This window comes from Rosa rugosa, chromosome 1 (genome assembly GCF_958449725.1).
Source record: "Rosa rugosa chromosome 1, drRosRugo1.1, whole genome shotgun sequence".
In the NCBI taxonomy this organism is placed as follows: Eukaryota; Viridiplantae; Streptophyta; class Magnoliopsida; order Rosales; family Rosaceae; genus Rosa; species Rosa rugosa.
In genome coordinates, this window is record NC_084820.1 from 65,174,201 (window position 1) to 65,201,013 (window position 26,813).

The 26,813-nt window shown below is 36.1% G+C and overlaps 3 protein-coding genes across 17 annotated transcripts; 2 read left to right on the forward strand and 1 right to left on the reverse strand.

Annotated features, from left to right (window-relative positions):
* Positions 1 to 206: 206 nt before the first annotated feature.
* On the reverse strand, positions 207 to 3,216 carry LOC133744935 (ARM REPEAT PROTEIN INTERACTING WITH ABF2-like). Of its 7 annotated transcripts, none has more exons than XR_009863446.1 (5): positions 2,988 to 3,216; positions 2,570 to 2,730; positions 1,749 to 2,014; positions 1,261 to 1,368; positions 748 to 1,072 (listed from the first exon to the last, which is right to left on the reverse strand). XR_009863446.1 is itself a non-coding variant. In XM_062172961.1 (4 exons), exons 2-4 carry the CDS (start codon positions 1,788 to 1,790, stop codon positions 992 to 994), a joined length of 231 nt encoding a protein of 76 aa, XP_062028945.1. In that variant the 5' UTR covers positions 1,791 to 2,014; positions 2,570 to 2,959; the 3' UTR covers positions 748 to 991. The 7 variants fall into 7 exon arrangements, 1 of the variants encoding a protein (XP_062028945.1); XR_009863444.1 differs by having other exon boundaries at positions 2,966 to 3,216; XR_009863445.1 differs by lacking the exons at positions 748 to 1,072; positions 2,988 to 3,216 and adding an exon at positions 207 to 447 and having other exon boundaries at positions 2,570 to 2,959.
* A 150-nt stretch (positions 3,217 to 3,366) lies between these two features.
* On the forward strand, positions 3,367 to 8,266 carry LOC133726162 (ankyrin repeat-containing protein NPR4-like). 5 transcript variants are annotated; one of them, XM_062153649.1, is made up of 8 exons: positions 3,490 to 3,907; positions 4,691 to 4,786; positions 5,516 to 6,055; positions 6,230 to 6,388; positions 6,487 to 6,588; positions 6,708 to 6,746; positions 6,850 to 7,297; positions 7,514 to 8,266. In XM_062153649.1, exons 7-8 carry the CDS (start codon positions 7,196 to 7,198, stop codon positions 8,138 to 8,140), a joined length of 729 nt encoding a protein of 242 aa, XP_062009633.1. In that variant the 5' UTR covers positions 3,490 to 3,907; positions 4,691 to 4,786; positions 5,516 to 6,055; positions 6,230 to 6,388; positions 6,487 to 6,588; positions 6,708 to 6,746; positions 6,850 to 7,195; the 3' UTR covers positions 8,141 to 8,266. The 5 variants fall into 5 exon arrangements, with proteins under 5 accessions (XP_062009635.1, XP_062009636.1, XP_062009637.1 ...); XM_062153650.1 differs by having other exon boundaries at positions 6,708 to 7,297; XM_062153651.1 differs by lacking the exons at positions 6,230 to 6,388; positions 6,487 to 6,588; positions 6,708 to 6,746; positions 6,850 to 7,297; positions 7,514 to 8,266 and adding an exon at positions 3,367 to 3,483 and having other exon boundaries at positions 3,574 to 3,907; positions 5,516 to 5,822.
* Positions 8,267 to 9,398: 1,132 nt separating this feature from the next.
* On the forward strand, positions 9,399 to 16,099 carry LOC133726163 (KH domain-containing protein At4g18375-like). Of its 5 annotated transcripts, none has more exons than XM_062153657.1 (9): positions 9,399 to 9,548; positions 9,844 to 9,940; positions 10,132 to 10,830; positions 11,822 to 12,286; positions 12,449 to 12,694; positions 12,798 to 13,013; positions 14,178 to 14,233; positions 14,315 to 14,414; positions 15,286 to 16,099. In XM_062153657.1, the coding sequence occupies exons 3-9, from the start codon at positions 10,216 to 10,218 to the stop codon at positions 15,853 to 15,855; spliced, it is 2,268 nt and encodes a 755-aa protein (XP_062009641.1). In that variant the 5' UTR covers positions 9,399 to 9,548; positions 9,844 to 9,940; positions 10,132 to 10,215; the 3' UTR covers positions 15,856 to 16,099. The 5 variants fall into 5 exon arrangements, with proteins under 5 accessions (XP_062009641.1, XP_062009639.1, XP_062009642.1 ...); XM_062153655.1 differs by having other exon boundaries at positions 10,160 to 10,830; XM_062153656.1 differs by having other exon boundaries at positions 9,405 to 9,940.
* The last annotated feature ends 10,714 nt before the right edge of the window (positions 16,100 to 26,813 follow it).

Sequence of the window (26,813 nt, forward strand, 5' to 3'; positions counted from 1 at the left end):
CATTGTCTCAATACACACTGATAACAGTGGCTAATCACTCTGCAGCCACTAATGAGAGATCAGTCCCCTCTATTGCAGGTGCTATTGGGGGCAATACAGACTGATAAAACATCAGTGGCATACCAACACCCAATGCAGCAAACCACCTTTTTCTTTCCCACTGTTATTGAATCAGTGTGTTTTCTCAATGCCACCAATATCAGTAGCAAAATTGGGAGTACATATAAAAAAAAATAACAATTTGGTCTAGCTACAACCATGTATTTCTAAAATGTACTGTACAATTTGTATACAATTTCAAATAAAATACAACATTAATAAATAAATAAAAATATAAAAAAAAACATAAATCTCTTCATGTTCCTCTCTATGGCTGCATCTGGTTACGTCCAGCAACTATGCTTTCTGTCAGTTTCATAACTTTTATGAGAACGTTGCAATTCCACCCTGAGATACAAAAATTAGATTATAATTTAATAACCTAGATGTTAGTATTGAAATTGAAATGTCTTCTACTTTACTGTTAAGTACTAGTCTCATGCTTTGGATAGCAAATACTGCACTGAGTTAACTATAAAGAACTACCCATATTTCAATTCGATGCAACAGTGAAGAACAATCTTTAACAAAATATGTAAACCAACACAAGGCAGAATTAATTGACAGAAGTGAACTGAAAGAGAGCGTAGACTAGACTAAGTCCAATTGTTCAGTCCCCTATAAAAATTAAAACACACACACATAATATATAAATATTAAGTAGGACAAGTGTCCATAACTAAAGAGAATTAAAATTCAAAAAGAGAACAGTTCTACATGCCAAAATGAAAGAGCTGTGTTGTTCTAGATACTTGATGCTAGTCACAAAGCTTGAAGAAAGCTTGCCCAGTGCAGATTCTTATGACTTGGTAATGTGGTCATAAGCAGCATCTTGGTTGTAAGGTTTCAAGCCAGATTATATATCTTCCTGGTGGTTACAAGATTATCCTTATCACCACTGAATGCAATGTTTGGTTCCAAATCTATGCAAGGCCTGTGGAGCAAACCGCAAGGTGCAGTAAAGCAAATTGAGCTGCAATAAACACCATTGAAGCTCAGAATGCCATGAGGATTCCCATAGGATTCCCATCGTGTATACTAAAGGCATTTTATAAAACAAAATCAACAATGGCAACCAAGCTCTCACATGATAGTTCAAACTCCCTTAATATATTCCAACAGCTGATATATAAAATTGGGTAACGAGACAGAGATAATAACCTGTGCCAACCTCCCAATTGCAAAAGGCAACATCTCCCTGACCTGTGAATCAGGTGACTGGAGCATCTTAATCAATGGTTGTACTGCAGCCCTTTGAATAACTTGTGCCTGCACCAACACATTGGTTATTTACAACAGAGTAAGGGTGAAATAGGTGATCTAACCAAAAAGGTATCTCATTCCACCTTGCAATCTGAATCAGCTATAGCAAACTGACGAAGTAACAAACTTAATAAGAGTTCAGACATTAATACAATTGTAAAACCGGGAATTTGAGTTAATAGGTATCTTTTTCATTTTCCTTTCCCCTTTGATACAGATTTTTTATCTGCATTCCTTAGCTAACTACTGCATAGATGATCAATGGTATAAAACCAATTTTATCATCTATCGACACCAGTTTCAAGTTGCAACCATCACAATGCCTCCAAATAGCTACATAATGTGGTATCTTATGACACTAAACAATTTTTTCCCCCTAAAATTACCTTCTTACAAAGGTGCTGTGTCTTGGCAGGCATGGCAGTCATCTGTGCATGAATCAGTGCAGATGTATAGATCCTGTCGACAGGTATGTTGCTGATTTTCTTGCCAGCTTCAATTCCTCTTCTATACCCTTCTTGCTCAGATGCACATCAACACAGTCAATGAACAAGTTCTTTTCGTTCCACAATGATTCACCATGCCAGAGTTCTAGAGATGTCCATGGGACTGGTGAGTTCCAATGGATTGGTGAAACACAGCAGTAGCCGTTCTGAACAATCATAAATATCCCAAGTAAATAACAAAAGTACAACGATTACACAAATGGGAACAAAGAAACTAGTAATATACAAATGATCAAAGCTTTGGGGAATAATAACATTTCTCTCTCAATGACTTTTAGCCCTTCAAATGTGTAAGTCAAATCCCACATTAGATGAATGTTAATCATACAATTTTCCCAACAACCCACAAACTTATACATTGCTAGGGGAAACAACAAGCTAATACATCTCAGATAAACATGTTCATCAACCTCATGCATCATAATCATAAATCACAAAAAAAAAAAAATATATTAGTAATAACAGGACTATGTTTAAGGAACCCAACATTTGCTTTTAAAAAGGAACATTGAAAGATCTCTCCTTTATTCCATTTTCAATGTTCAATCACATTCTAATCAGAGTCAAAAATGAAAAAGAACAAACCTCCTTAGCAAAATCAGAGAGAAACCCAGTTATCAAAAGGCCCAGAATCCAATGCAAAATGAATCAAGAATCTGTTTTGATGATATCAGAGATGGTACTTGGTACGAGTGAATTACCTTGATGTGTTTATATATATCGAAAAAATCGACGAAACCGAGGCAGAGGAAAATGGAAATGACCAAATGGGACCAGAGTTTATTACTAGAAAAGTTAACGGAGAAGAAGGTGATTGACATTTGTAGGATAGAGGTTGTTAGCTGCATTTACATGTCGATTTCTGAGAGAACAAAACCCAAATCAAATAGAAAATGGAAAGAGAAAAATGAGAGGTGCTTCGAATGAACTATACCACTTAAGAGGGAAACTTAGCAACCTAATTTTTGTTTTCGTCAATTTTGAATTCCAGATCTGACATGCAGATCGAATCATAACAAAACCAAATTTCAATCAAACTAACTAGGATATAAATACAGACCAAAGCATCAGAAAGCCAGAATTGGAAATAAGAAAACCTTGGCTGAGTGGGTTCAGTACATGAATCTTATCATCGGACCGGATCTATGTATTCAGATCGCCGATGAACAATGGTATCGGTCTAACAGCCAGTACATGGCTTCGGCGATTAGTCAAAGATTGGATCGATTCTCATATCTCTTTCGTCGGTTCCAAATTGGAAAAGAGATAGCGGTGGAAGATAGAAGAGATGCCCAAATGAGTCACTGATCCGAAAAAACAGTGGAAGACTATTCTTCATTGCCATTAATGATTTTGTGGTGGCTAAAACTTTTAAGTGATTAAAGTGATATTATTGAAAAATTAGTAAATAAAATTTCGAATGAATGGTAATATATGTGTAACAATCTCTTAAAAAACAATGTCTTATTAGTTAACATTATTGTCTCTTTCGAATGGAGCGAGGTGGGCCGGACGTCTTTAAAACTCAGTTGTCTACTTTTACAAAAGTAGGTTGATGAAGATAAGATGTCAGAGATTCAAGAGCACCACTTTTCTCACTCTCCCTCTTCTAAAGGTCTCTGCATTTCTCTGATCTACAAACAAAGAAACTAACGCAATTTGCAATTGATCACTCATCTCATAAATCTGTATTCCTTCTTGACAGATCGAGAGCATGGCAGCGACGGTGGCCGTCCCCAGTGCTATAGTCCATAAAGTTTTAACCACAAATAACTATGAAGATTGGAGTATTCGGGTCAAAACCTATCTGCTGGCTAAGGGTCTTTGGAAGGTCGTCGGATCCGCCATGGAACCGCCTAGAGTAGAAGATGAGGCTGAATTTGAGGCATGGAGTAAGAACAATGCAGAGGCTTTGCATGCTATTCATATTTCTTGCGGAGATGATACCTTCTCTTTTATCCGGGACATGGACACAGCTAAAGCTGCGTGGAATACTTTAGAAAAAAAATTGAAGCCCGCTAGACTACCAAAGAGGAAAGGTACGTAAATCTAAAAATAGAAATTAAAGAAATGTTTCCCTTGGTAAATTTTTTCGTACGTACATTATAGGGTCATCATTTGGCCCGCGGGCTTAAAAGCCCATGGGCGCCCGCCCGGCCCAGTGGGCAAAAGCCCGGCCCGGCCCGCAGCAAAGCCCATCTCGGCCCTGCCCATTGGGCACGAGGCAGGGCTAGGGCGGAGGGTTCAAAGCCCAGGCCCGGCCCGCGGCCCGGCCCGTTATATGCCCATTAAAGCCCGCCCGGCCCGGCCTTATAAGCCCACCCGAAAGCCCATTCAATTCTTGTATTAATATCTTTTTATGTAGTTATATTGAACTAATTATTGCATTAGGTCATATGTTTTTTTAATTTTGTATTTTATTTTGGTCAATCATTAACATATCATAATTTTTTCATAGCTTTTTGTATTTTTTTTAACAAAATATTATGACATATAAATATAATGGGCTCGGCCCTGCCCACCCAAAAAAGCCCGGCCCGGCCCGGCCCTAAAAAGCCCGTAAGGCCCTGGGCCCATGGGCGGCCCTGGGCCTTGATTTTTAAGAGAAGCCCGGCCCTGCCCGGCCCGAAAAATAAAAAAAAATATGTTTTGGCCCTGCCCGGCCCGGCCCGAGCCCATTAATTTTGGGCAGGGCCGGCCCTGCCCTGCCCATTGACGACCCCTGTACATTATCTGATACCGGATTTTCATTTTTCTTGATTCATTTATAAATTTGATAGAAATTTATATTTTTCCGCTTATTGTTTTTTTTTTTGGCAAAGATTTTTCCGCTTATTGTTTAGATGTGAGATCTGACCATGAGTCCCCAATGGATGGTGAGCTACAACTAAAAGACCTTAACGAACCGGTAGTTGAAGGTATCATCTCCATCGGCCCTCTTAAACATTACTTCACACGCTTTACGCTATTAGTTATTTCTTTACAAATTCATATATTTGAAAAAAACAAAGCTAGTACTACTGTCTTGATAAAAAAAAAAAAAAATTGCATTGTTGTCATGTATACTTAATTTCATTTCCTTCTCAAGCTTCTACTTAATTTTCTTTTTTTTTTTTAGAATAAGTTTATACTTAATTTCAACTTAAGCAGCCTTCATATATTACTTTTTTATTTCTTTGTTTTATCACTCAGCTGTAACCTGTTGGTTAGCTAGCCTAACTAACACTGTGGAGGTCATGAATTCAAATCTCACTGACATGAGGGTGGAGTGAAGAGTTACAACGTCGTCTAGAATTAAAAAAAAAAAGTTTTTTTTCTTTAACATCTAAACTAAAAGCTTAAAAGAAAAAAAGAAAAACAATTTCCACGTGTCTTCCAATATTTGTGCTAAATTAAAAAAAAAATTGCTTTTTTAGTATATCTAAGTTTCTTTTATTTTCATATAAAAATAATATAATATTAAAATTAACTAAGTTGAAGATGCAATTTTAACTACTCTTGCTAAAAGAAATAGAGAAATTTGACGGAATTGTTTTTAATAAAACAAGAAGCAGTATATAATAATATTGTACATATGGAAAAATATGCTTTTTTGATGACATATGGAAAAATATGTTAATAGAAAAAATTATAAAAACTTTTGGCAGGACACAGCAGCAATGCCAATTCCGCCACCAATGATCATGATGACAAAGCCTATAAACATTTCTTCGATTGTGTGAAGAATGGTTGGTGTGAGAGAAGCACAGCTGATGCACGGGAGTTTCTTAAAAAATATCCACACCCAATAAGAGAACTAAGACATCCATCATCCGGCCTTCCGGCTCTTCACTTCGCAATCTAGTGGTGGAACATGGTCATTGTAAAAGAGTTGGTGCAATTAATGACAGAGGAAGACTTGGAAGAAATATTGGACCCTTCTGGTCGTACAGCTATTTGCTCTGCTTTTGACTTTCCAGATCGACGCTCGGAGGAAATTGTTAAATGCTTGGTTGAAAAGAACAAAAAATTACTTAGCATTATTGATCCTTCCACCAAAATGATTCCACTTGTCAGGGCTCATCAAACTAAAGGGAACGGGGATCCCGTGGTTAAGTATCTGTATTCTGTCACTCCACTCGAAACTCTGATCAATGCTCACCAAGCAGCTGAAATTATTTCTCAAGGTTTTATAAATAAACAATTTGGTAAGTACGACTTTCAGTCACAAATATATTACTAATTATATCTCTCTAGCAATTAGTCTGGTAGCTTTTCTCCAACAATTTTTTTTGGGTATATTACTGATCACATAAAAGTGCATATTTGTTGGCTTAAATCTTTTCCCACGTAATGTTTATATTCTTTTTTGTTTATTTCAGATATTTCTTGGGATTTAATACAACGCTGCCCAAGTTTGGCTATTACTAAAGACTTATCTGGAAAATATCCTTTGAATAGATTGGCTGAGAGCATGAAATGTAAACATTTATTTTTAAGCGAATGCGGACGCAACTTCTTGGAACGATGGATTTATGACCGTAATTATTCTGCCCCCTCTTTTCTCCTCATATTAGGCTTTTGTCCTCTATTCATCTAATGTACCATAAATTTTTTGATCTCATATATCTTGATACAGATACGGTCATACCACCTACCCCAACAAGAAACGATAGTAGTAGTATAAATGTTCATGATGCAGAAAATGGTAAATGTAATCAAAAGCGTCTCATTCACTCAGGTATGTTTACCTAATCCTCAATGACTACAACAACATATGCTCCTCCTATCATTTATTTGATATCTTTTCTTGTCGTTAATCCTATTCACAATTTTGTTCCTTAAATAATTACGTTGCAGTTACCAGTTTATTCAGACGAATATTCGGAGGACTTTTGGGTATGCTAGGTTCACATCCATGATTTTCCCATTTTATTGTGTTGGTTATTAATTTGTTTAAATATACGTTGTTAACTTTATATTGTTTTCATGATCAACGTAGGAATCAATCGCATACATCGTATGAAATTGATACATACCCAAATTCACGAATTTTTACATTGCATGTGTAAAGTGATTGAAACTAAAGATGTTAGACAAATGCAAGATGATATCCTTCTGCAATCAGCCATCTTCCGAGCAGTAGAACAAGGAAAAGTTGAGTTCATTACTCATATGGGTAAAGCAAATCGAGACATCTATCAGATTACTAATGAACAAGACATGACCGTGTTTCAATTTGCTGCTAATTGTCGTCAAGAAAAGATATATAGCCTTGTATATTTATATGGTAGCTACAGCAGAAATGAGATTTTTGGTAGGAGGCTAGGGATAAGTTTGACAATAATATGCTCCATATAGTAGGAAATTTTTCGACATTTGCTCAAACTAGAGTGGATAATATACGAGGTGCAGCTTTACAATTGCAGAGAGAACGACAATGGTTCAAGGTTAGTGTTTATCTCTTTATAAATTGGTTTAATTACCCATTTTATTACAAAGGAACTCATAAAAAAATATATAAAAAAAAAACAAAAACAAACAGAGGAAATCATAACTTCTCACTCATGACTCATGAGTATACCATCCTGCATGTGGTCTATGTTTTAGGAAGAGAAAATTAAATCTCTAAGTTCTAATTTTATTATCCATGGGATGAAATGTAGGAGGTGGAATCTAAAGTACAGCTCGACTCACGTGAAGAAATAAATCATACTGATCAAGCACCGCCACGTCCGGTATTTACTAAATACCACAAAGAATTGATGAAGGAGGGAGAAAAGTCAATGAGAGAAACTGCAACTTCTTGTACAGTTGTAGGTGCTCTTGTTGTCACTATGATGTTTGCTGCAGCATTCACAGTTCCTGGTGGAAATAATCAAGATACAGGTGCTCCCATGTTCTTAAAGGCGAAGGCCTTCATGATTTTTATCATCTCAGATGCTATATCCTTATTTTCTTCTACGGTAATGATATTTTTGGGAATTCTCACATCACGTTATAAAGAAGACGACTTCCTAAAATCTCTACCGACCAAAATGATATTGGGCCTTTTCACCCTTTTTCTCTCCATCGCCACCATGATGATTACTTTTTCTGCTGCCCTTTACATTATGCTTCAGGGGAAATCATGGATCATTATCCCAACTATATTACTTTCTAGTGTTCCAATCGCCTCATTTGTATGGATGCAATTTCCCTTCTTTGTGGAGATCTTCGTTTCTACTTACGGAGCAGGTATATTTGTTAGGGAAAATGAAAATAAATATTGGTCGACAATCTTAGATTCCTAATGTCGGATGATGATTACGTTACGTTTTGCTACTATTTAAGAAGTGCTTGTAATGAAAGGGACAATGTATTTGCTAGCTTCCTATTTTTGTATCTCTATGCTTACCGGAAGTGCCCCATTTATTTTATCTCATCACCACCTGGTCAGATTGGTTCCATATGCATTCTTCTAGAACACCTGCAGAATTGGAATATTGATCCATTGTTGCTGACAGTTTATTGATTAACATCTATGAGCTTGAGTTTGACCTCATTTATTTCTACAAAATACTCATTTATTTCTACAAAATACTTACTTTTATCTCAGTTAACGGTTATAAGTTATAACTAGAGCTCGAGTTCTCTTTTCAATTGGTGGTTTGACTGTTTTAGTTCGATTAATTCATCAATCTCGATTGGATTTGGTGTTGCCGTGTTGCTACTTGCTATATCAAATTGGACTGATATATTGTTTTGCTAAATACTAAATTATTTAACAAACAAACAAAATTATTAATTTATTATTAGTTACCTAAAGATGTTACGTAAATACTAAATGAGAATTTTTTATGAGATCACATTTCTAATGTTCGCTTCAGACCTAAAAAGTCTTAGAAGAGATAGATATACTCACGCCGAACATAGTTTTCAGTTTATTTTGTACAAGAACATTTTTTGGTTTTCAATGATATAAATGCTGCATTTTTTTTTTTTTTTTTTGGTTTTATGTTTGGATTTTGTCCAAGTTATATCATATTTGATCTATTTTTATCCTACCAATCACATCATTTCTTGTTTTGCTGTGAAATATACTCAGCTTGTCATGTTCCATTGCGTATGACATTAAACAATATATCGCAACTTCATATGCATACATATGTTATATTTTGTGGATTCCATGTTCAACTTGTTTTCCTGATGGGTGTATGTCATTTTGCTCTCATCGGAATTGGATTAATTGGTCAACTTCTATTTAATTTGGATATATTAAAAATTAACCTCGTAAACCTTGATGAGCTCAGTGCGTTTTCCTCGATCTTCACCTAAAAACACCACTTTCTCTTGCTAATCATCAAAATAAAGTAATAAACCACCTATGAAGAACATAGTAAAAGAGTGAATGAGGTGATTGCCCATTTTCCAGGAAGTAAGAAGCTGCCTCTCTTTGCATTTGATTATTGTGTGGGCCTTGGGCCTCTTGTAATCCAAAAAAACACAAAGTACAAACGGGCCTATGACTTCCAAAATGGGCCGCTGCCCGCCCTCTTTCTCTGCAACTCTCGCAAAGTTTCTCAACTACGTTCAATTTCTCTCTCTTCTCTCTCTCTCTCTGCTCGCAGATGGGGAGCACCACTCGACCCAGCAAACGGCGACCATCACTGATTCCAATTCCGACTCTTCTCTCTCTCTCTCTCTCTCTCTCTCTCTCCGGTACGTTCAACCTTCTCCTTTTCTTTCACGAAACCCTAATCGTTCTCACCGATCTCCTCCTTTCATTTCTCCGATCACCATCCACGATCAAATCTTCCGCTCTATTAATCCACCCAACATTCCAAATCCTCTCCCGCATTCTTTCTTTTCGTTAATTTCTATGCAAATTTTCTCAACTTTGATTTCGTACGAGCTTGTTCACACAGAGCTAGCTCGAGTCTGTTTAGCCTAAAACGTCCTTTTGCTCTCGTTTCTGTGTTTTTGAGCTCTATATGGTTTGGTTTTGAAACCCTAGGCCTCGAGCGCTCGAAGCGGAGTCTCTACTAATCGCAGCTGCTCGGCGAGCTGGTATGGAATTGCTGTACTAAGATCCCTGACTTGTTGATTACAAGGTACGTGATTCAATCACATTGTTGTAATTTCTTTCCTATCAATTTCGCAATTACTGAATTTTACCAGCTTTTTTTTACCTTGGTTATAGTGTTCTTCAGTTGGATCAAGTATCCAGAAATTAGTGTTTAGCGGTTTTCAGCTCCCTATGACACTTGAAAATTAATATGCTTTTCATTTTCAATTCTGTTAGTATGATGTTCAGCTTTATTTCCCTCCAGGCATTTTCGTCTTTCGTAAAGTTTAGTCTACTTCGGTATCGGTTTCTGGGAGTATTATGGATTGGAACAAGCGGAATGTTCTCAGCCAACGGCCTACTGTGCAGTTTAAAAGAAAAGGGAGCGGCAACAAGAAAGGAAACTGGAATAATTCAAACCGCGAACAGTCTTCAGGAAATTCTCAGTCCCTCGATACTGTGTATCGTATACTTTGCCCCTCTAAAAAAATTGGTGGTGTAATCGGAAAAGGTGGTGGCATAATCAAATCCCTGAGAGAAGAGACCCGGTCCAAGATTACAGTTGCTGATTCTGTTCGGGGCTCAGATGAGAGAGTAATTATTATCTTTAGTTCCCCAATCAAAATTTCAAGGAAACAAAATAGTGATGAAGATTCAAAGGAGCCCTTGGAGCCACACTGTGCTGCCCAAGATGCACTTTTGAAAGTTCATGACAGGATCGTAGAGGAAGATCTTTATAATGGAGTTACATTTGACGATGATAATGAGAATATTGTTGTCACAAGACTTCTAGTTCCAAACAACTTGGTAGGATGTCTTCTAGGAAAGCGTGGGGATGTTATTCAAAGATTGCGAAGTGAGACACGTGCAAACATTCGGGTTCTTCCTGCAGATCAGCTTCCTACTTGTGCTATGGATACTGATGAATTGGTGCAGGTACTCTTTCTATTTATTGTTTGCTTCGTTGCACACTTTTCAACGTGTGAGAAATGACAAAAAAATTAGCATAACATAGTTGTCATTCATCTTTTGAACGAGCTGATAAAGCAAAGGACGATTTTATTCTATGTGGTCATTTTTAGTGCATGTGTTTTATTCGATGGTGCTTGTTTGCTTAGTTACTTTAACATCTTATATCAGTAGATAAGCTTCAAGTTTGGATTTGAATTGACTGATTCAACATATGTTCAAAATAATGAGAAGAGGCTATGGTTACCTAATTTTCGTTTGAAACTAATTCAACCCTTCTTAACTATGTTTTAGTTGCATTTGGGACTAGGGTTTAGAGTTTAGATTCCTGTACAAATTGTTTCGCTTAGCTAATTAAAACACCTAGAAAAAGCTTCCAGTTATATTAGTTTAACTCTTCTGCTGTGAAGGATTCTGTTGGTTATAGGCATTAAAATGCCTTTTAAAGCATTGCCTTTGCTTCTAGAGTAACTTGCTTATACGTGTGAAACTTTTCTTTTCTCTCCTGAATCTTGATGCCAAACAACGGATAATGGGTTTAGCTGTTTTTTCTCCTTCAGTCATGCATGTGCTACATTTTGTTTTATACTGGATGTGGCATCATTTCTTCAAAACGTACTTTAGGTATAATTTTTGGCTTTGTTAATATCTGTAGCGCAGCTGCCATATGGGGAAAGTGTTGGTTCTTTTTTAAGACATTTCCTTTGGCATGTTTTAGAATTTAAGTTGATTCTATTTAGGCAGGTATAGTAAGGTTTAACAGGATCATCTATCTACTTAGTCTTTGTCTGGAAGTGAAAAAAGTTTTAAATTTTTTATTACTGTATTGACTTGATTTTGGTGTGATCCCTGGTAGCTTGGTTGCTTTAACTTAAAATATGCTTATCGGAATATTCTGTTAAGTTATCTATCTGTTTGTTTTTCTAGCATCCATACTAATTTTGAACATCTTTTGCAGATATCTGGAAAACCGGACGTGGCAAAAAGAGCACTTTATGAAGTGTCTACTCTATTGCATCAGAATCCACGTAAGGATAAACCTCCTTTGGGATCAGCTATACCTTTTGGGGGTCAGGGGTTTAATCTTCCAGGAGCCCCAAATATGCTGCCACCTGGCAATCCAATGTGGCCTAATAGGGAACCTTCCCACAGTATGCCACCAATGCCATGGATAGGAGAATATGGAAATCATTCCTCTGGATATGCTCGAGGAGGTTTTAATGGTGATCCTGTGGGGCATGGGGTTGAAGCTTCAGCTGAGTTTTATATAAAGATTTTGTGTTCAGCTGGGAAAATTGGTGGGGTTATTGGCAAGGGGGGTTTTAATGTGAAACAGTTACAAGAGGAAACAGGAGCCAATATTCATGTTCAGGATGCATCAACAGACTCAGAAGAACGTGTGATTCGTGTCTCTGCTTTCGAGGTATGCTGATTTGTAAAAATTGTAATACAGAACTATATCTGTACCTCTAACTTCTTGTCATATTTCACATGGACAACCTACTCATCAGCTGTTTGTTGGTGCCTATGGATTTATATGCTACCATATATGCTAGTGGTAGATCACCTTGCTATACTCTTTCAGGCTTTGCGGAATCCAAGGTCGCAAACAATTGAGGCAATTCTTCAGCTTCAAAACAAAGCAAGTGAATTATCTGATAAAGGTACGATCACGACTAGGCTTCTTGTTCCATCGAGTAAAGTTGGCTGCATCCTTGGACAAGGAGGACAAGTTATTAATGAGATGAGGAGGAGAACCCAGGCAGATATTCGTGTGTACTCGAAAGACGATAGGCCTAAGTGTGCAGCTGAAGATGAAGAACTTGTGCAGGTGATGCAGTTGTATCATTTAGCTGTTATAGTCTACATGGCATAGAAGTTTTATCTTTTAGATTTGCAATTACTGATTTATCACTCTTGTTTTGGTCATTAAGATATCTGGGAACTTTGTTGTTGCTAAAGATGCTTTGGCTGAGATTACATCAAGACTGAGAATAAGAACTCTGCGTGATACAAATTCTGGAGAAGAACATGCTCCTATTGGCCCTGCGCACAGATTTGGTCCTCCTGGCAGCTTGCCTGTTAGAGGAATGCCACCACCACCTAGTGCAATTAGAGCTGGCAGCTCTGGTCGATATGATCCTCTAAAGGTAATCCTCCCCAAACTCTTAAAACATCATAAAAAAGGGATAAGTTTCATCACTGTGAGTTTGACAATTTTCACTCAAGCTTGCTGTTACTATTTTAGTGTTGAAGGCATAAGTTAAACTGTTAAAGTGAAAGAGAACTGTCGGAGTTTTCAGACTTTTTATTCCATATTAGTAATATTTGTTTGAACCCTGAGAGGGATCACAGAAGTGTTTTTGTGCTTCAGAGATTTTTGTTTTGTTTCGTCCTTTTCAAAAAAAAAAACTTTCCTCTTTTTGACTTATTATGAAATCCATTGATTCAAGTTTGGAGCTTTTAAAGATGATTGGGAAGACTGGCGTCCTTACAAAGACACATGCTATAATTTGATTGGTGGTCCACGGGAATCTAGTGTCTATGGTAGGCTCCAAAGAAGGTCTCCCTTCATTGGTCTACCTACAGTAATATACTCGCTGGATAGCATTTTTAGTTTTATCTTTTTTAGTGTTTTTCTGCATTGCCCTTCACCTGTCAAATTCAGGGGTTTGAAGTGGTGGGTGCTTTGCTTAGAGTTTGTTCCTTTTTTTTAAGGAAGGGTTTCGGTGGCTAGTTTAATGGAGAAAGTAACAATGTGGACCACTAATCTAGATCAAACATTCTAGAATGCATAAACACCATGAGTATTTTATATGCAGTTCTACACTGATATCATTCATTAGTTTAAGACCCCTGAATCAAACTAACTAAACAGGTCTCTTTCTTCTGCTTCTTCTCCTTCCTTTTTTTTTTTTTTTTGGATTCAGGTCCCTAAACCCTGAATCAACTCCTTAAATGTAAGTTGTGCATCCACTCATAATCCATTACTTCCCCGCATTCCCATTACGTCAAGATATGCGCACTCATTGCACTAGTTTTGGCAGAATTGGTAAAATGAGGTGTACTTTGTTGATGGCAAGAAGCACTTTTCAAAAAGGGGTAGTCGCAGCAATGATATACACGAAACAGAGTCAACTGATATTTACCAATTTCTCCCCAAATTTTATACATATGCATGTTTATTGCAATATTATGTGTTACGATGATAATGTGTGGTAAACCAATCCAGAGAAATTAAAATTGTGTACTAAGACCTCTATAGCATTTATTGCAATAACATTAATGTTCTTTTTTTGGTTATGCTCTTGAAGGTTGGTAGACATGAATACGAACCAGAGAGATATCCAGTTCTGCCGGCTGCTTCTGGGTATGGAACTATTCAAGCTTCTTTTTTCTTACTGAATTTCATATATTTTCAGTCTGATATTATGGTTATTTAATGTCATAGCTATGAAAGAGTCAACAGTGCTTTGGATAGTAGGATTCCAAATAATGCAGTGGATTCTTTTACTGGAATAGGGGGGAGCAACATTTCCCATATTGGAGAGGTATTTTTCGACACCTGGTAATAGGACCTTTACAAAGGAAATTATGCATATAGCAATATGAAATTTGTAGTGAATCTTGGAGTGAAAAGCAGAATGAACTAGTGTCCATTTTGGGCATGCCATGAAAATGAATAATTCCTTACAGATCATCTTTTAATTAAACATTAAGAAGTCATAGTTTGTGATTATTTCATTGTGAACTAATTGTCCTACAGCTTTATTACCTCAATTTGTAATAAGCTTGGCCCTCAGTGAGTTAACAAATCGCCCTTAGGTTGCCTTGGGCAGTTCACCTACATGGTGCACATCTGTATTACAAGCATTTGAAAAATCTGGAAGTGGTTTTATTTTTAATAATCGAGAATTTGTGAAATAAAATTTGTTGGCTTCATTAAAAACTGTCATTTGGTGTGTGCATTTGTATAACTTTTTGTACTTCATCTAGTTATTTTCTTTTCACAACTTTAGATGATGGATGATAAAAGGTAGAATCCTGATGCACAATATAGGCGGTTCAGCCACATGCCTCAGCACCTTGCACAAAAGCCTTAGAAAATTCTTGAAGCGGTTTTGTTTCTATTAATTGAAACAGTAGGAAAGAAAATGAACAAAAAAAAAAAAAAAAAAAGGGCTGCCTTCGTTCAACAGTGTTATTCTGGGATGTGTTGACACGTATTACCTTTTTCGTGTTTAATATATTTCTGTCGTTTCTCACGGGACTTTAGATGATAGCTTTGGAAAAAGGAAGAATCCTATTGTAGAAGACAGGAATTCTAGCTTTAGAGTGCATGTATCTGAATCATCAGCTATTAGCAATGGTGAGATCTTATGTTAAAGCTGTTGTTTGCTAATCTCTTTAATTGGTGGTCAGATTTCAGGACCAAGAGTGAAATTCCAAGACTCCCAAAGTAGTCGCCCTGAACGTGTTGCTGAGATCCGTGGTCCTGATCAGTTGAATGCAGCACAGAATATCCTTCAGGCCCTCATGGCTTCTATTGGTCAAAATGCAAGTGCTCAGCCAAGTTCCTACCACAACGCAAATACTCGGCAAGGCTCCTACCACAACATCTCTGATCACCGAAGCCCGTATCATATCAATGCTCCAAGAAGCCCACACCGAATGAATGCTCCACAAAGTCCGTATCGAGTAAATGCGCAGCAAAGTCCATACCAAATCAAGGCTCAGCAAAGCCCATACCAAACCAATACTCATCAAAGCCCCTACCATATCAATGCTCATCAAGGCCCATACCAAATCAATGCTCAGCAAAGCTCTTATCAGTTGAGTGCTCCGCAAGGATCAAACCCCAACATCAATGCTCCACAAGGTGCATACCGTAACCTTAACTCACAGCAAGCTACGTACCATAACCTTAACTCACAGCAAGGTGCATATCATAACCTTAACTCACAGCAAGGTGCCTACCAGTACCGACCCTGATGATTTCAGAATTTTTGTATCATATTGCTTCTAGATAACTCTTGGTGTTATTAGTGTACCAATAGTATACGTAGAAAATACTTCTATTTTGCCAATCTACTTTTCTGAGCTTTTAGGTCGTATAAGAAACGCTGTATGTTCTGTTCTCTAGGGGATTCTAAACATCTTTACCAAGAGGAATTTAGGAGACTAGTTTGTCTATGGACGCATTCTTGAATGGAGATCAATGGTCTATTGTTATGAATCTTTCTTCTTCCTTTATTCACTTTACATTCCTGTAAATTTTCTTTTTCTTCTTGAAATTAAAGAGAGATCAATTAAACCCAACCAGGTACTGTGATAGTAACCAAGCAAGCTATGAAAGCAAGAAAACAGCCGCTGCAGCCTTGCAGGTACCTAACAAAGAAACAAATTCCAAACATGATATGTTCAGGCCCAAAATTGGTCAATGAGACCTACTTCCCTTGTCCTGTTGCTTCCTCATTTCTCCGAATTCATATTATTCTTCGGGGTGTTCAATAGTTTCCCGGAGCCATTGGATTATTACTCATTTGGTGAGGTACTCCACAATCAATTTACAGTCTAATGGTTCTCGGTTTCCAGCTCCGGAGCCTCAGAGAGAACTAGCGTTGTTTTCACTACTAAGACAGAGACAACTCATTTCTAGATTTCAGACCCAAGGCCAGACATTTTAAATTTCTTGCCAACTGTTTTGGAATTTCAACACAGTTTTTTTTTTTTTGAAATACTTTTCAACACAGTTTATGTCGCCTTCTTCTGAAGCTTTTCAGATTTCCAAATCGTCTTAGTCTTTGTGGTGAACCTACGGAGACAAGATAATATGCTCATAGAGTGCTTCCTCAATAAATCGATTCACATGGCATGTAAATCCAAAGGTGACCAAACAGTGTGTGTCGACAAGTCCCATCTGCGAAGGCAATTTTCAATATCCATTACTGCATTAACAAGCATGGAGTGGGTAGCACTTTGGCAATCTAGGGTTGACCTTTCTCAGTGGTCTTCTATCTGGTACACATAAGTACATGTTCCATCATGCGATCTCAAAGAAGAGTCTTTTTACACGTGAAGTAATCGAGTACGTACCCAATTAGACTAAGCCTAGTACCTCAAGAAACTCTTGCTTAAGATGATTTAAGTGCTCCTTCAACTTGGCCACTTATTCTTCTAGTATCGTGGCGAACCTGTTGAGAGGTTTTTGGTGTTTGCCTTGTCATAAATTCCCATAAGAAAGAAACAAGCTATTTCATGTTCTCCATATATTTATGGGTTATTGGCTTCATTCATACCTATGAATACTAGCCTCACCACCATCACCATCCTATGCAATCAAGACGTGACCAATTGAGTGTTCCAAATTATGAAATCTTAGTTGTCCTTTCTTATAATCTGTGGATAGAGTTTATGGCTTTCTGCTTAATTGATAGATGTCAATATGGAAAGAAACTAAGTGCTCCTCCTTATCCGGCAGAGCCTCACTGTTTAGAGCTCATGATTATACGTATGGAATTTGTCTTTCTATCTTATAAGCCATGATTTCATCATTGCATGTCTATGACTTTGACCAAATATACCAATCCAACTATGTGCATGCTAGGGCTGTCAATTCCGACACGACTCGAAACCCGCACGAAATAAAGCGGGTTGAACCCGCACGATTAAAAAGCGGGTCGGCCGTGGGTCAACCCGCCATGACCCATTTAATAAATGGGTCAGCCACAGGTCAACCCGCCAACACGAAGTGAACACGTATAACCCGATTATGTTATACTTCTTCTTGAAATTTTGAACATTCGGAGTATTTGATCATAGGATTAGACAATTTGAAATATTTTGCTTTGTTATTATTAGATTTAATTATTTATGAATTATATATAATTATTTATATTCTTCGTCTTGTGGAGTTTTTAGTGAATTTAATCAATTTATGCATTTTTTTAGTCAAATGGGTCGCATTATTAGCCATTAAATATGATCATTTTGTCTAACACGACATGACCTATTTATTAAATGTGTTAAGAGGGTTGGAAACGGGTAACCTGTTTAATAAATAGGTTGGGTTTGAGTTTTAATTTTTGACACGATTATTAAGTGGGTTGGGTTTGAGTTTGTATCTTGCGACACAACAAATACCTCAACCCGACACGAACCCAACCCGACACGACCCATTGACAGCCCTAGTGCATGCTATAAAAGTAAATCAAACTCTTGTAATAGTAAGCAAAATTATAAAACCTGCAAAGCCTAGGAATCAAATGGGAACATGTAACAGTGTTAGTGACTCATTTTACACAAGTGGTTTGACAACTAATTTGCGCATAATAAGACATATAGTATGCATCTGTCTTGAGATCGTGGCGGCAGTGGGCAGATGAACGGGATCATATATATTACAAGAGAGACAACCTATACGGCCGTCTTTCTCACAGAGGTATGCTGATCATGTGATCAATGGATCCGCTATTGTGAGAGAGAATTTGTCTACATTTGTACATGTAATTATTATGAGAGAAGCAAGATATAATATTTTTTCACATTTCTCATTTTTTGATAAGTTATTATTATTATTTTTTTTTGAACCAAGTAATTCATTCATCTCAAGCCAGAATGGCACGGATACATACATTCCCTTGCCAAACTCAAGGGCAAGTTTAGGACGTTGTATGCTAGCACCACCCATTAGACAACCAGTGCTCACTTATTCAGCGAGCCTAAAAACTATGAAAATTAACACATAGCAATTAGGCAAAGTTCAGAAATAAAACTAAACTAAATTTTCTCCTTGCCCGTAACACTTGGGCTAGGAGGTTTGAAAGGAATGTAGAAGTGATTTTCTGAGTCGATCCTCCTGGATCCCAAAGCCAAAACCCTGAAGAACCCGAGCCCAACAGTTTGGTCCACCAAAGAGCCCACAACCAAAGGGTACTCTTATCAGCATTGAACACCCCAAACCCCTTTGATTTGGGCACCCAGACTAATTCGGGCCACCAAATCCAATTAGGCCCCCAAAATGATCTGGGCACCCCCACTTCTGCCTCGTTGCCCATCACGGCCGACGCTGCCGTCGTCCATCATCCACCTACTGCCGAACTACTCGCAGCCAGGTCCTCAGACCAGATTGCCCCTTTGACGTGACCTGTTTTCCCCACCGCCGAACTCGACGCCATGGTCACACTTGCAGAGCGGTGCACGACGATCATCGCTGTAACCATCTTAGAATTGAGATCCGAGTATCTTGCCGCCGCCGCTTTCTTTGATCGAAGATCCCACTGCACTTTGCGTTGGACATCTCGCCCAAGCCATTCTTGCATCATAGCCCAACCAGAGACAATCCTCTGCAACCCAAGCCTCAATCTCCACCCAGCGGCGGTCGGAATAGCCAGTGACTCATCAGAATCACCACATCCACACAGGGCCTTGAGGCGTCCCCTCGCCGGTCGGATTTTCCAACTGATCGCTGCCCACCAATCGTTCTCCCTAATGAACTCACTCTGGCAAGGGCTGTTCTCGGAGAGGTGCAAGACCATTCGCACCCCGGAATGTTGCAGATCTAATCGGGTGTTCGTCAAACATGGTTGACGTTGGAAAGCTGCGCACAAGCTACGCGTTGCGGAGAGGATTATTCGGCTTAGGGTCGGCGACTTACTCCGACGTTGGGACCTAATGCCGAAGCGGCTGGGGTTTAGAATTTTCTCCATCTTTACGTACATTTATTTTAAGTACCTATATATTGGAAATATTGTCACCGACAAATTTCACAACTTGATAAGTTATTATGAAAGAGACCATATATATATATATATATATATATATTGAACCTAAGAATTGTTCATATATATATATATATATATATATATATATATATATATATATATATATATATATGAACAATTCTTAGGTTCACCCCTAGGGTGAATGAGCATATTCAACATCTCTTGTGATTAACGCATAATAACTTTATAATTTTCTAATCTAACCATTCATGTTGTATAACATAATATAAAGATTAGCTCTGTAAAAGATCAATTAAATTGAAAACTTTTTAGTTATTCATTTCTACGAAATACATTGACGATTCATCATAATAGTAGTAAGTGTTGTTGGAATCATCTATTTGTTTGATTCAATTTGATAATTAAACGATTTCCGATTCGATTGATTTTTTACAGAGATGATCTTTAAAGGATAATTTAAGATATAGACCATTGGATTATAATTTTTTTAAGTAAAAGTATGTTAATCGACAATGGGAGTGAATATGTTTGTTCACTCTAGGGGTGAACCTAAGAATTATCCTATATATATCTATACTATTATTAAGAGAAGAGAGCTTGCTCTCCAAAAGTGAAATTTTTTACCAATTTAACCTTTATATATTAAAAAACTATAAAATATAATTATTCAATAAGGATAATATGGTAAATTGTAAAATAAAAAAAATAAAAAAAGCAGAAAAATATGGTAGTTGTACGGAAAGTTTTTCCACTACCTTTAATTTTTCTCCACACACATAGTAGGTGGGCCCTGCTAGTATATTTTAAGAGACCATGTATATATCACATTGCTTTTTCTAGTCCTCATATATCAATGAGTTTTTCTATTGGAACCTCCAAATTTACTCACTTGACCTCTATGCTTTTTACATCTCTTATGAAATTTTCAAATACTAAATTTACTCACTAAACCTCACTAAACTTCCTCAAATAACCTCACTCATATAATTATTATCTTTAAAATAAAAAAATTTAGTCATTTCAATGATTTAATCACTCTATAAATCTTAACTAAATATACATTTCTTAATCAAGCTTGATTTCAAAAATTAATGTCTAATCAATAAGAAAATGCCATGAACTATTATGTTTTTTTTTAAAAAAAAAAATTTCTATTTTAGCTGTGCAAAAAAAAAATCATTTGTTTTTATTCTAAAAAAAAAACATTCGTTTTTTAATGTTTATTTTTTTTCTGTATTTTTTGTACCACATGATTAATTAATAATATATATATATATATATATATATATATATATATATATATATATATATTGCAAATATAATGGATTGACTTAGATTTAAGTCCCTCACCAATATGCGTTCAACATATATATCATACATTTTTATGTCATATGATCTTAATCATATTTTTAATTCTTATTAAATATATATGAATGTTTTAATGAGTATGTAGTGAAATTGGAAAATGAAAATAGATAAGGAAAATAATAAGGAATACAATCTAATATTATTGAATTGGAAAGTCTACATAAAATAAATATAATATTTTTTTGGTATAATTATTGTCCTTAATAGTCATTTTATAGTAGGTTATATATGTCATTTAATAATTCATAATAGAGTGAGGTCAAGTGAGCAAATTTGGAGGTCCCAATAAAAACTCTCTATATCAATATGTAATCACTTATTGTGAGAGACGAAGTATTGACGTGTTATATGTAGCTATGAATTTCTCCAGTCAATCATGTTGGACAATTATCTTGGTAGTGCTATTCTTTGTGATCACTACGTACTACGTACGTACCGGCATATTTCCTTGTTAAGAAATAAGAAGTGCGTACTGTGCATATGTATATCCTATAATATACTGTAGGCTTGTCCAAATACTTAAGAATGAACTGTTGGCATGTTGACCCCAACTCTACCAGGTAATTCCGATTGATCATCATTAGAATTGTGGAAATGAGAAAGTCGAAGATAAGAAACTAAAAAAGTTTTAAGAGTCAATACTCACGTACGCTTAGCTAACTAGATTTGGCGTTGTTGCGCTATTGAAAATATGTCAACCATTATGCAAGGATCTACCCAAAACATTCCCATATCCAAAGATGATCTGATACTTTTGAGAACAAATCCTGCTAATTTAGCGGATTGGTCGTTAGGATTTGGTTTAGATTTTCTCTTGGATATCAGTCAAACAAGATATTATCAAGCATGTAGGTTTGCATTATACAATATTAGTGAGCATAACTCGCATCATTATCTTTTGATTTGGGTTTACATCAAAAACTGTATAGTGTATATTGGTCAGCGATAATTAATCATTGAAAAAAAGAAAGGTGAAATTACAGTTAGGGTTCGATCTCTAGAAGTTTACTGAAGATTTTACGGGTCATATACTCGTATGACATCTGAGGTTGCTGCCTTTCCTATAATGGTTATACTTATACATAAATCCTTTCTCGATGGATTTCCTGGAAGGATTTGCTGTAAAAGACAATATCGCCATCTTTAGGTAGTTTATGTATATTTATATTTAGATGTTTTTATCCTTTAGGTAGGCTCCAAAATCCAAATGATGATTGAGAGATTTCTAGTAATATATGGTTCATCACATTAAATAAATAAAAATAAAGTAAAGTTTAGTTTAGTTTCCCATTAAAATCTAGAACTACAAGTTAATTTTGTCAGACAGGTCTTAGTGCAAAAACCTAATGTTTTGTACGTTTCTGCACAACTAGTGAGGGTTCAGATTAAATTCTTTAATTCAGTGGCTTGGAATTGACACTCAACTATGACTCCTAATGGGGAAAGGAGCTTAGCGTCAGAGAATATTTTGTTGCTTATTATTAGCGTCACATCAGTATACATCGAGAATGCTCTTAAGGGAGTTTTACTTGTTTAATTGCTACCCTCTGCAAGCAAAGTAATTGTTCAAGTGTGAGGAACTATTTGGTCAACAATATATTTCTCGGTGATAGTCATTTTCCTTTTTTTGTTTGTTGAGTATATTTCTAATTCTTATTACATGACTAATTTTTTTTTTTTTTTTTTTTTGAGGTTTGGACGACAGTAGTAATCACACACACACTCTCATGCAATGTATCCCAGCGTAGCCGGACTAATCACTGCACTGCAGACGCACGAACCTTTGGTGTTTAATCAACCTAGGTGGCTAGGTCCCTCAAATCTGCTGGCCACGGGGTGGAGCTGGGATTCGAACGCTAGACCTGGGGGTTCCAGACTAGGCCGTTCAACCAACACACCACACCACGTGGTTTACATGACTAATTTAGTTCCAATGAGTCATTTAAAAGTCCTATAGCGTCAAACAATATTGGAGAATGGAACTCGTTTTTTAACAAACCTCTTGTTAGATTTGCCAGACTATAATCTTTTCGGAACATTTTTCATTTGGGACTACTAGATGTATGCTAACAGTGCCTATGCGAGCGAGGCTAAGCATAACAGAAAACGTTGTGTTTTTTCAACATTGTGGAAACCACCTCTGTATTTTTCTCAACAAAAAAAAAAATTCTAAAATTATTGATTTTCCACCAAAAACTCTGGACCTAAACACACGATTTTTTTTACAAAATTGCATGTTCTTATTTTCTCAAAAAAAAAAAAAAAAAAATCCAACACCAAAATCATCATTTTTAAGCAATTCTAGAAATGATGAAATTCAAAAATTGCGATCCAATTTTTTTTAATGATTATATTAAATTAGGAAATGGGTAAAATTGTTAAACCATGTCATGACCTTCTTTATTGGAATTGTCTTCCATAATCTCACCATTGATAATACATGAATTTTGTAGTATGCTCCACGTGACGGATCTCAAATATTATTTGGTCTAGCATTATACAAATTATACTTTTTATAAGTGAAACGTCCTGAAGTCGACAAACTCATGCACTACTTATTAATGTACATAATTGTAATTTACTTAGTTCTACTAGACAAAATTACAATTATCGCACGAGGCTTCATCACTGAAAGTAGAAGTAGTACGTACCTCTATATCTATATAATCATGAATATCATGGTCAGCCACTTGAATCTGTATTATATGTTACAAAAGGACAAATCCAATTATATGAAACCAAAGTCGATCGATCACATTTTCTTTCAAGACACATTATTGTCTCTTTTGATCAGGAACAAGAACACACATTCTTGTCCGTTCTTGTTGATTTGTATATTGAGAAGCACTACCTTATTAATCATTATGAAAAACCAGCTAATGATATATTAATGTAATCGAGCAGTTCTGGGTTATGTGAGGCCAAGAGAGTGGTAGGGGAAGACGGTGGTGGAGATGATGATATTAATGGTGGCGCATAATAATTAGACATATCTTATGCTATTGAGTATTATAAGCAAAAGAATTACCTTTGTTAACTAAATGATCAACCCTTATAGCTCAAATGGAAGGGGCCCATTTTGGAGATATCACTACTTCGATCATGAGAGTAAGAGGGAGAGAAGAGAAAACCTCCAACTCTCCAAGACCATGCCGCCACCACTTTTGAGCCACCAGAACCCACTCGTGCAATGGGAAAAAGAAAGACCCGGAATTATATATAAAAAGGTTTATATCTATTATGTAATCATTATCATCGGATAATCTCTTTTATGTTTCTGCGTGCTCACAGAAACTGTTATATATTACACTAATTCCTGCGGCTACAGTGTCTGAGCTATTTTCTATATATGATACAGCATGTACTGTCATAGTGATCGATAGTGTGATACAAGCGAAGGAGAGGGACGCCCTTTGATATAAAGCAACGTAGTGTCTGCTCGCTCAACTCAACTGAATTGGCTTGAGAAAGATCCCAAGGGGTGAATAATAAGAAATGTTGGCGGATCTAGTCCCACATATATAGAGATAACACTTCAACTATAAGTGTAGACATACAAACACAAGTACTGAACCAAATCAAATTATCATTGGAGTCAAATAATTTTTTCACCATAACCTTAAAACATTATAACACATTTCGCCATAAGAAAGATCTATAAACTATTAACTTATTAGGTGAACTCTAAAAACTGTAGTTATCTATTTTATTTTATCACAAGTCCAATAATTTGAGTTTTCAAGCTAACAATAATCAAGTACTAAACATAGAGACTGTGACACAGAGGCCATGCTTTGAAATCCCTTGTAAGCGAGTGAATGAGGGGTGGATCCTATTCACATGTGAGGAATGCAGGAAATTAACTAATATTGGTAAATGTTTAAGCATTGAATTGAAAATGTATATCTTCTTGCATTTCTTGTTGTACAAGGTTTGAGGAAGGTTCTAGTTAGTCTAGCTATAACCCACGGACTAGGTCACTTCCTCTAACTAATTGTTCACATATCATGTTCTGGTTTTATTTCAATATTTTCAGTCAACTTCTGCTTCAAATGTCCTTAATATAAATCCATTTATCCTTTATAATTTTCCAAGGTTATTTCTAAACTATAACCCTGATTATATGTAGTTATATACATAATATGCATATCCGATCCTAGATTTACTTGTCGGATCAAGAAGCATAGATTTTACAATTTTTAATGCATTTTCAACTCTAAATTCTGTTAGTATCAAATATAATTGAAAAACATTTACTATAATTTTAGAGTTTAAAGAATTAAACCTACCCCAGATATGTGGAAAGCTTCAAGTCGACCTAACTGCTGTACCTATCAAGATAGCCAATCCCCTACCTCTCTAATTGTACGCAGTTGATTTTTTTCTAAGAATCTAAGGAGTAACAACTAAGATAAAGTTCCCTTTGTCTGATACACATATATAAAGATTATATGGTAAATTGTTGTAAAATGCAATAGGGAGCTAGCTAACTGGTTAACAAAAACCAAGTATGTAATGAAAGAAAATGATTTCGAATCTCACTTGATTTTTTTCTTTCTTCTAACTTTCATAAAAGAAAAATACCACTACATCAATACTTAATTGGTGAATTTGGCTTTAACCTACTCACCTATCACCACTATCCTTTTCATTTGCATTCTTAGTTTTTCTCATATCGAACTTTTCTTTCTTTATACTTATAACTTGCATAGCCACACACACAGAACAGTTTAACTTGGTAAAGAAGGTGGAGGATAGAGCTGAAAAATCTTTGAGTTTGATCAATACGAGACCTGCAATTGGTTCAAAAACTTTGAGAACATTTTGGAAAAAACAAAATGTAGATTTTATGGGTCGACTACATGAATTTAATGTTGGATCAATACGAGACCTGCAATTGGTTCAAAAACTCAAAACTTTTGAGTTTGGGCCTTTGGGGTGTGATGTGCTTCACTGTTTCGTAATGAAGCCGTATTAAAAAGCGAGGCATTGGAATTTTTCGAATGTAGTGTATTGTAGACAATGACAGAGAAGAAGAAATTAATAAATTGAGAGTTGAAAACAAAACAATCAGAAAAAGAAAAAGAAAAAATTGAGTAGTGGGATGCGCAGAAGAATCAGAATTGGTGTTAGCAGGTGATGGGATGGCTGTCAAAGCACTCCATATTTATATGATGAACTTCCTTTTGAATTAAGCCGACCCTGACCCTACCCAGTTGGCTTGTTTTTTTTTTAATTAATCTTGAAAGATAAGCAATTTGTTAAATCAATCTGCTACAATGAAAGAATCAATGTATCATTCTTATAAAGTTTTAAGGGCCATCAAGGGTAAAGAAGAAACCCTTTTTAACTCATCACTTCGTGTGTGTTTTTGCTTTCTATAATTATGCATATCTTTCTATGGGTATTCCCCATTGTTTCAATGCAAGTTTGACCTTCAAAAACTTTCATAAATTATTAAATTTTTGTGGCTAGATATCCGTCCTATTAATATTATTGAAAATGATCACTTTCTTTTTCTTTTTTCTTTAGAATGAGAATGAAAAATATCACTTTGAAATATATATTTTACCGAGAATTCATCTGATTTAAAAGTGTTCTTAGATTGATTATTTGTCAAACTGCTTGAATTCCGATCAGATAATAATGAAGTTAGTAGAACATATATAAGGAAGTTTTGGTTTGCGGCGGGGCAGACGCTGGTTTATCATCCTCCTTGTTGGTTTGAATAATTGAAAGTTGATGCTGATTAAACTGGAAGTAACAATTAAGTAAAAAAAGGAGAAAGATCATATGCGCTAGAAGGTTACTCAAACAGGCTAGTAACTAAGCATAACA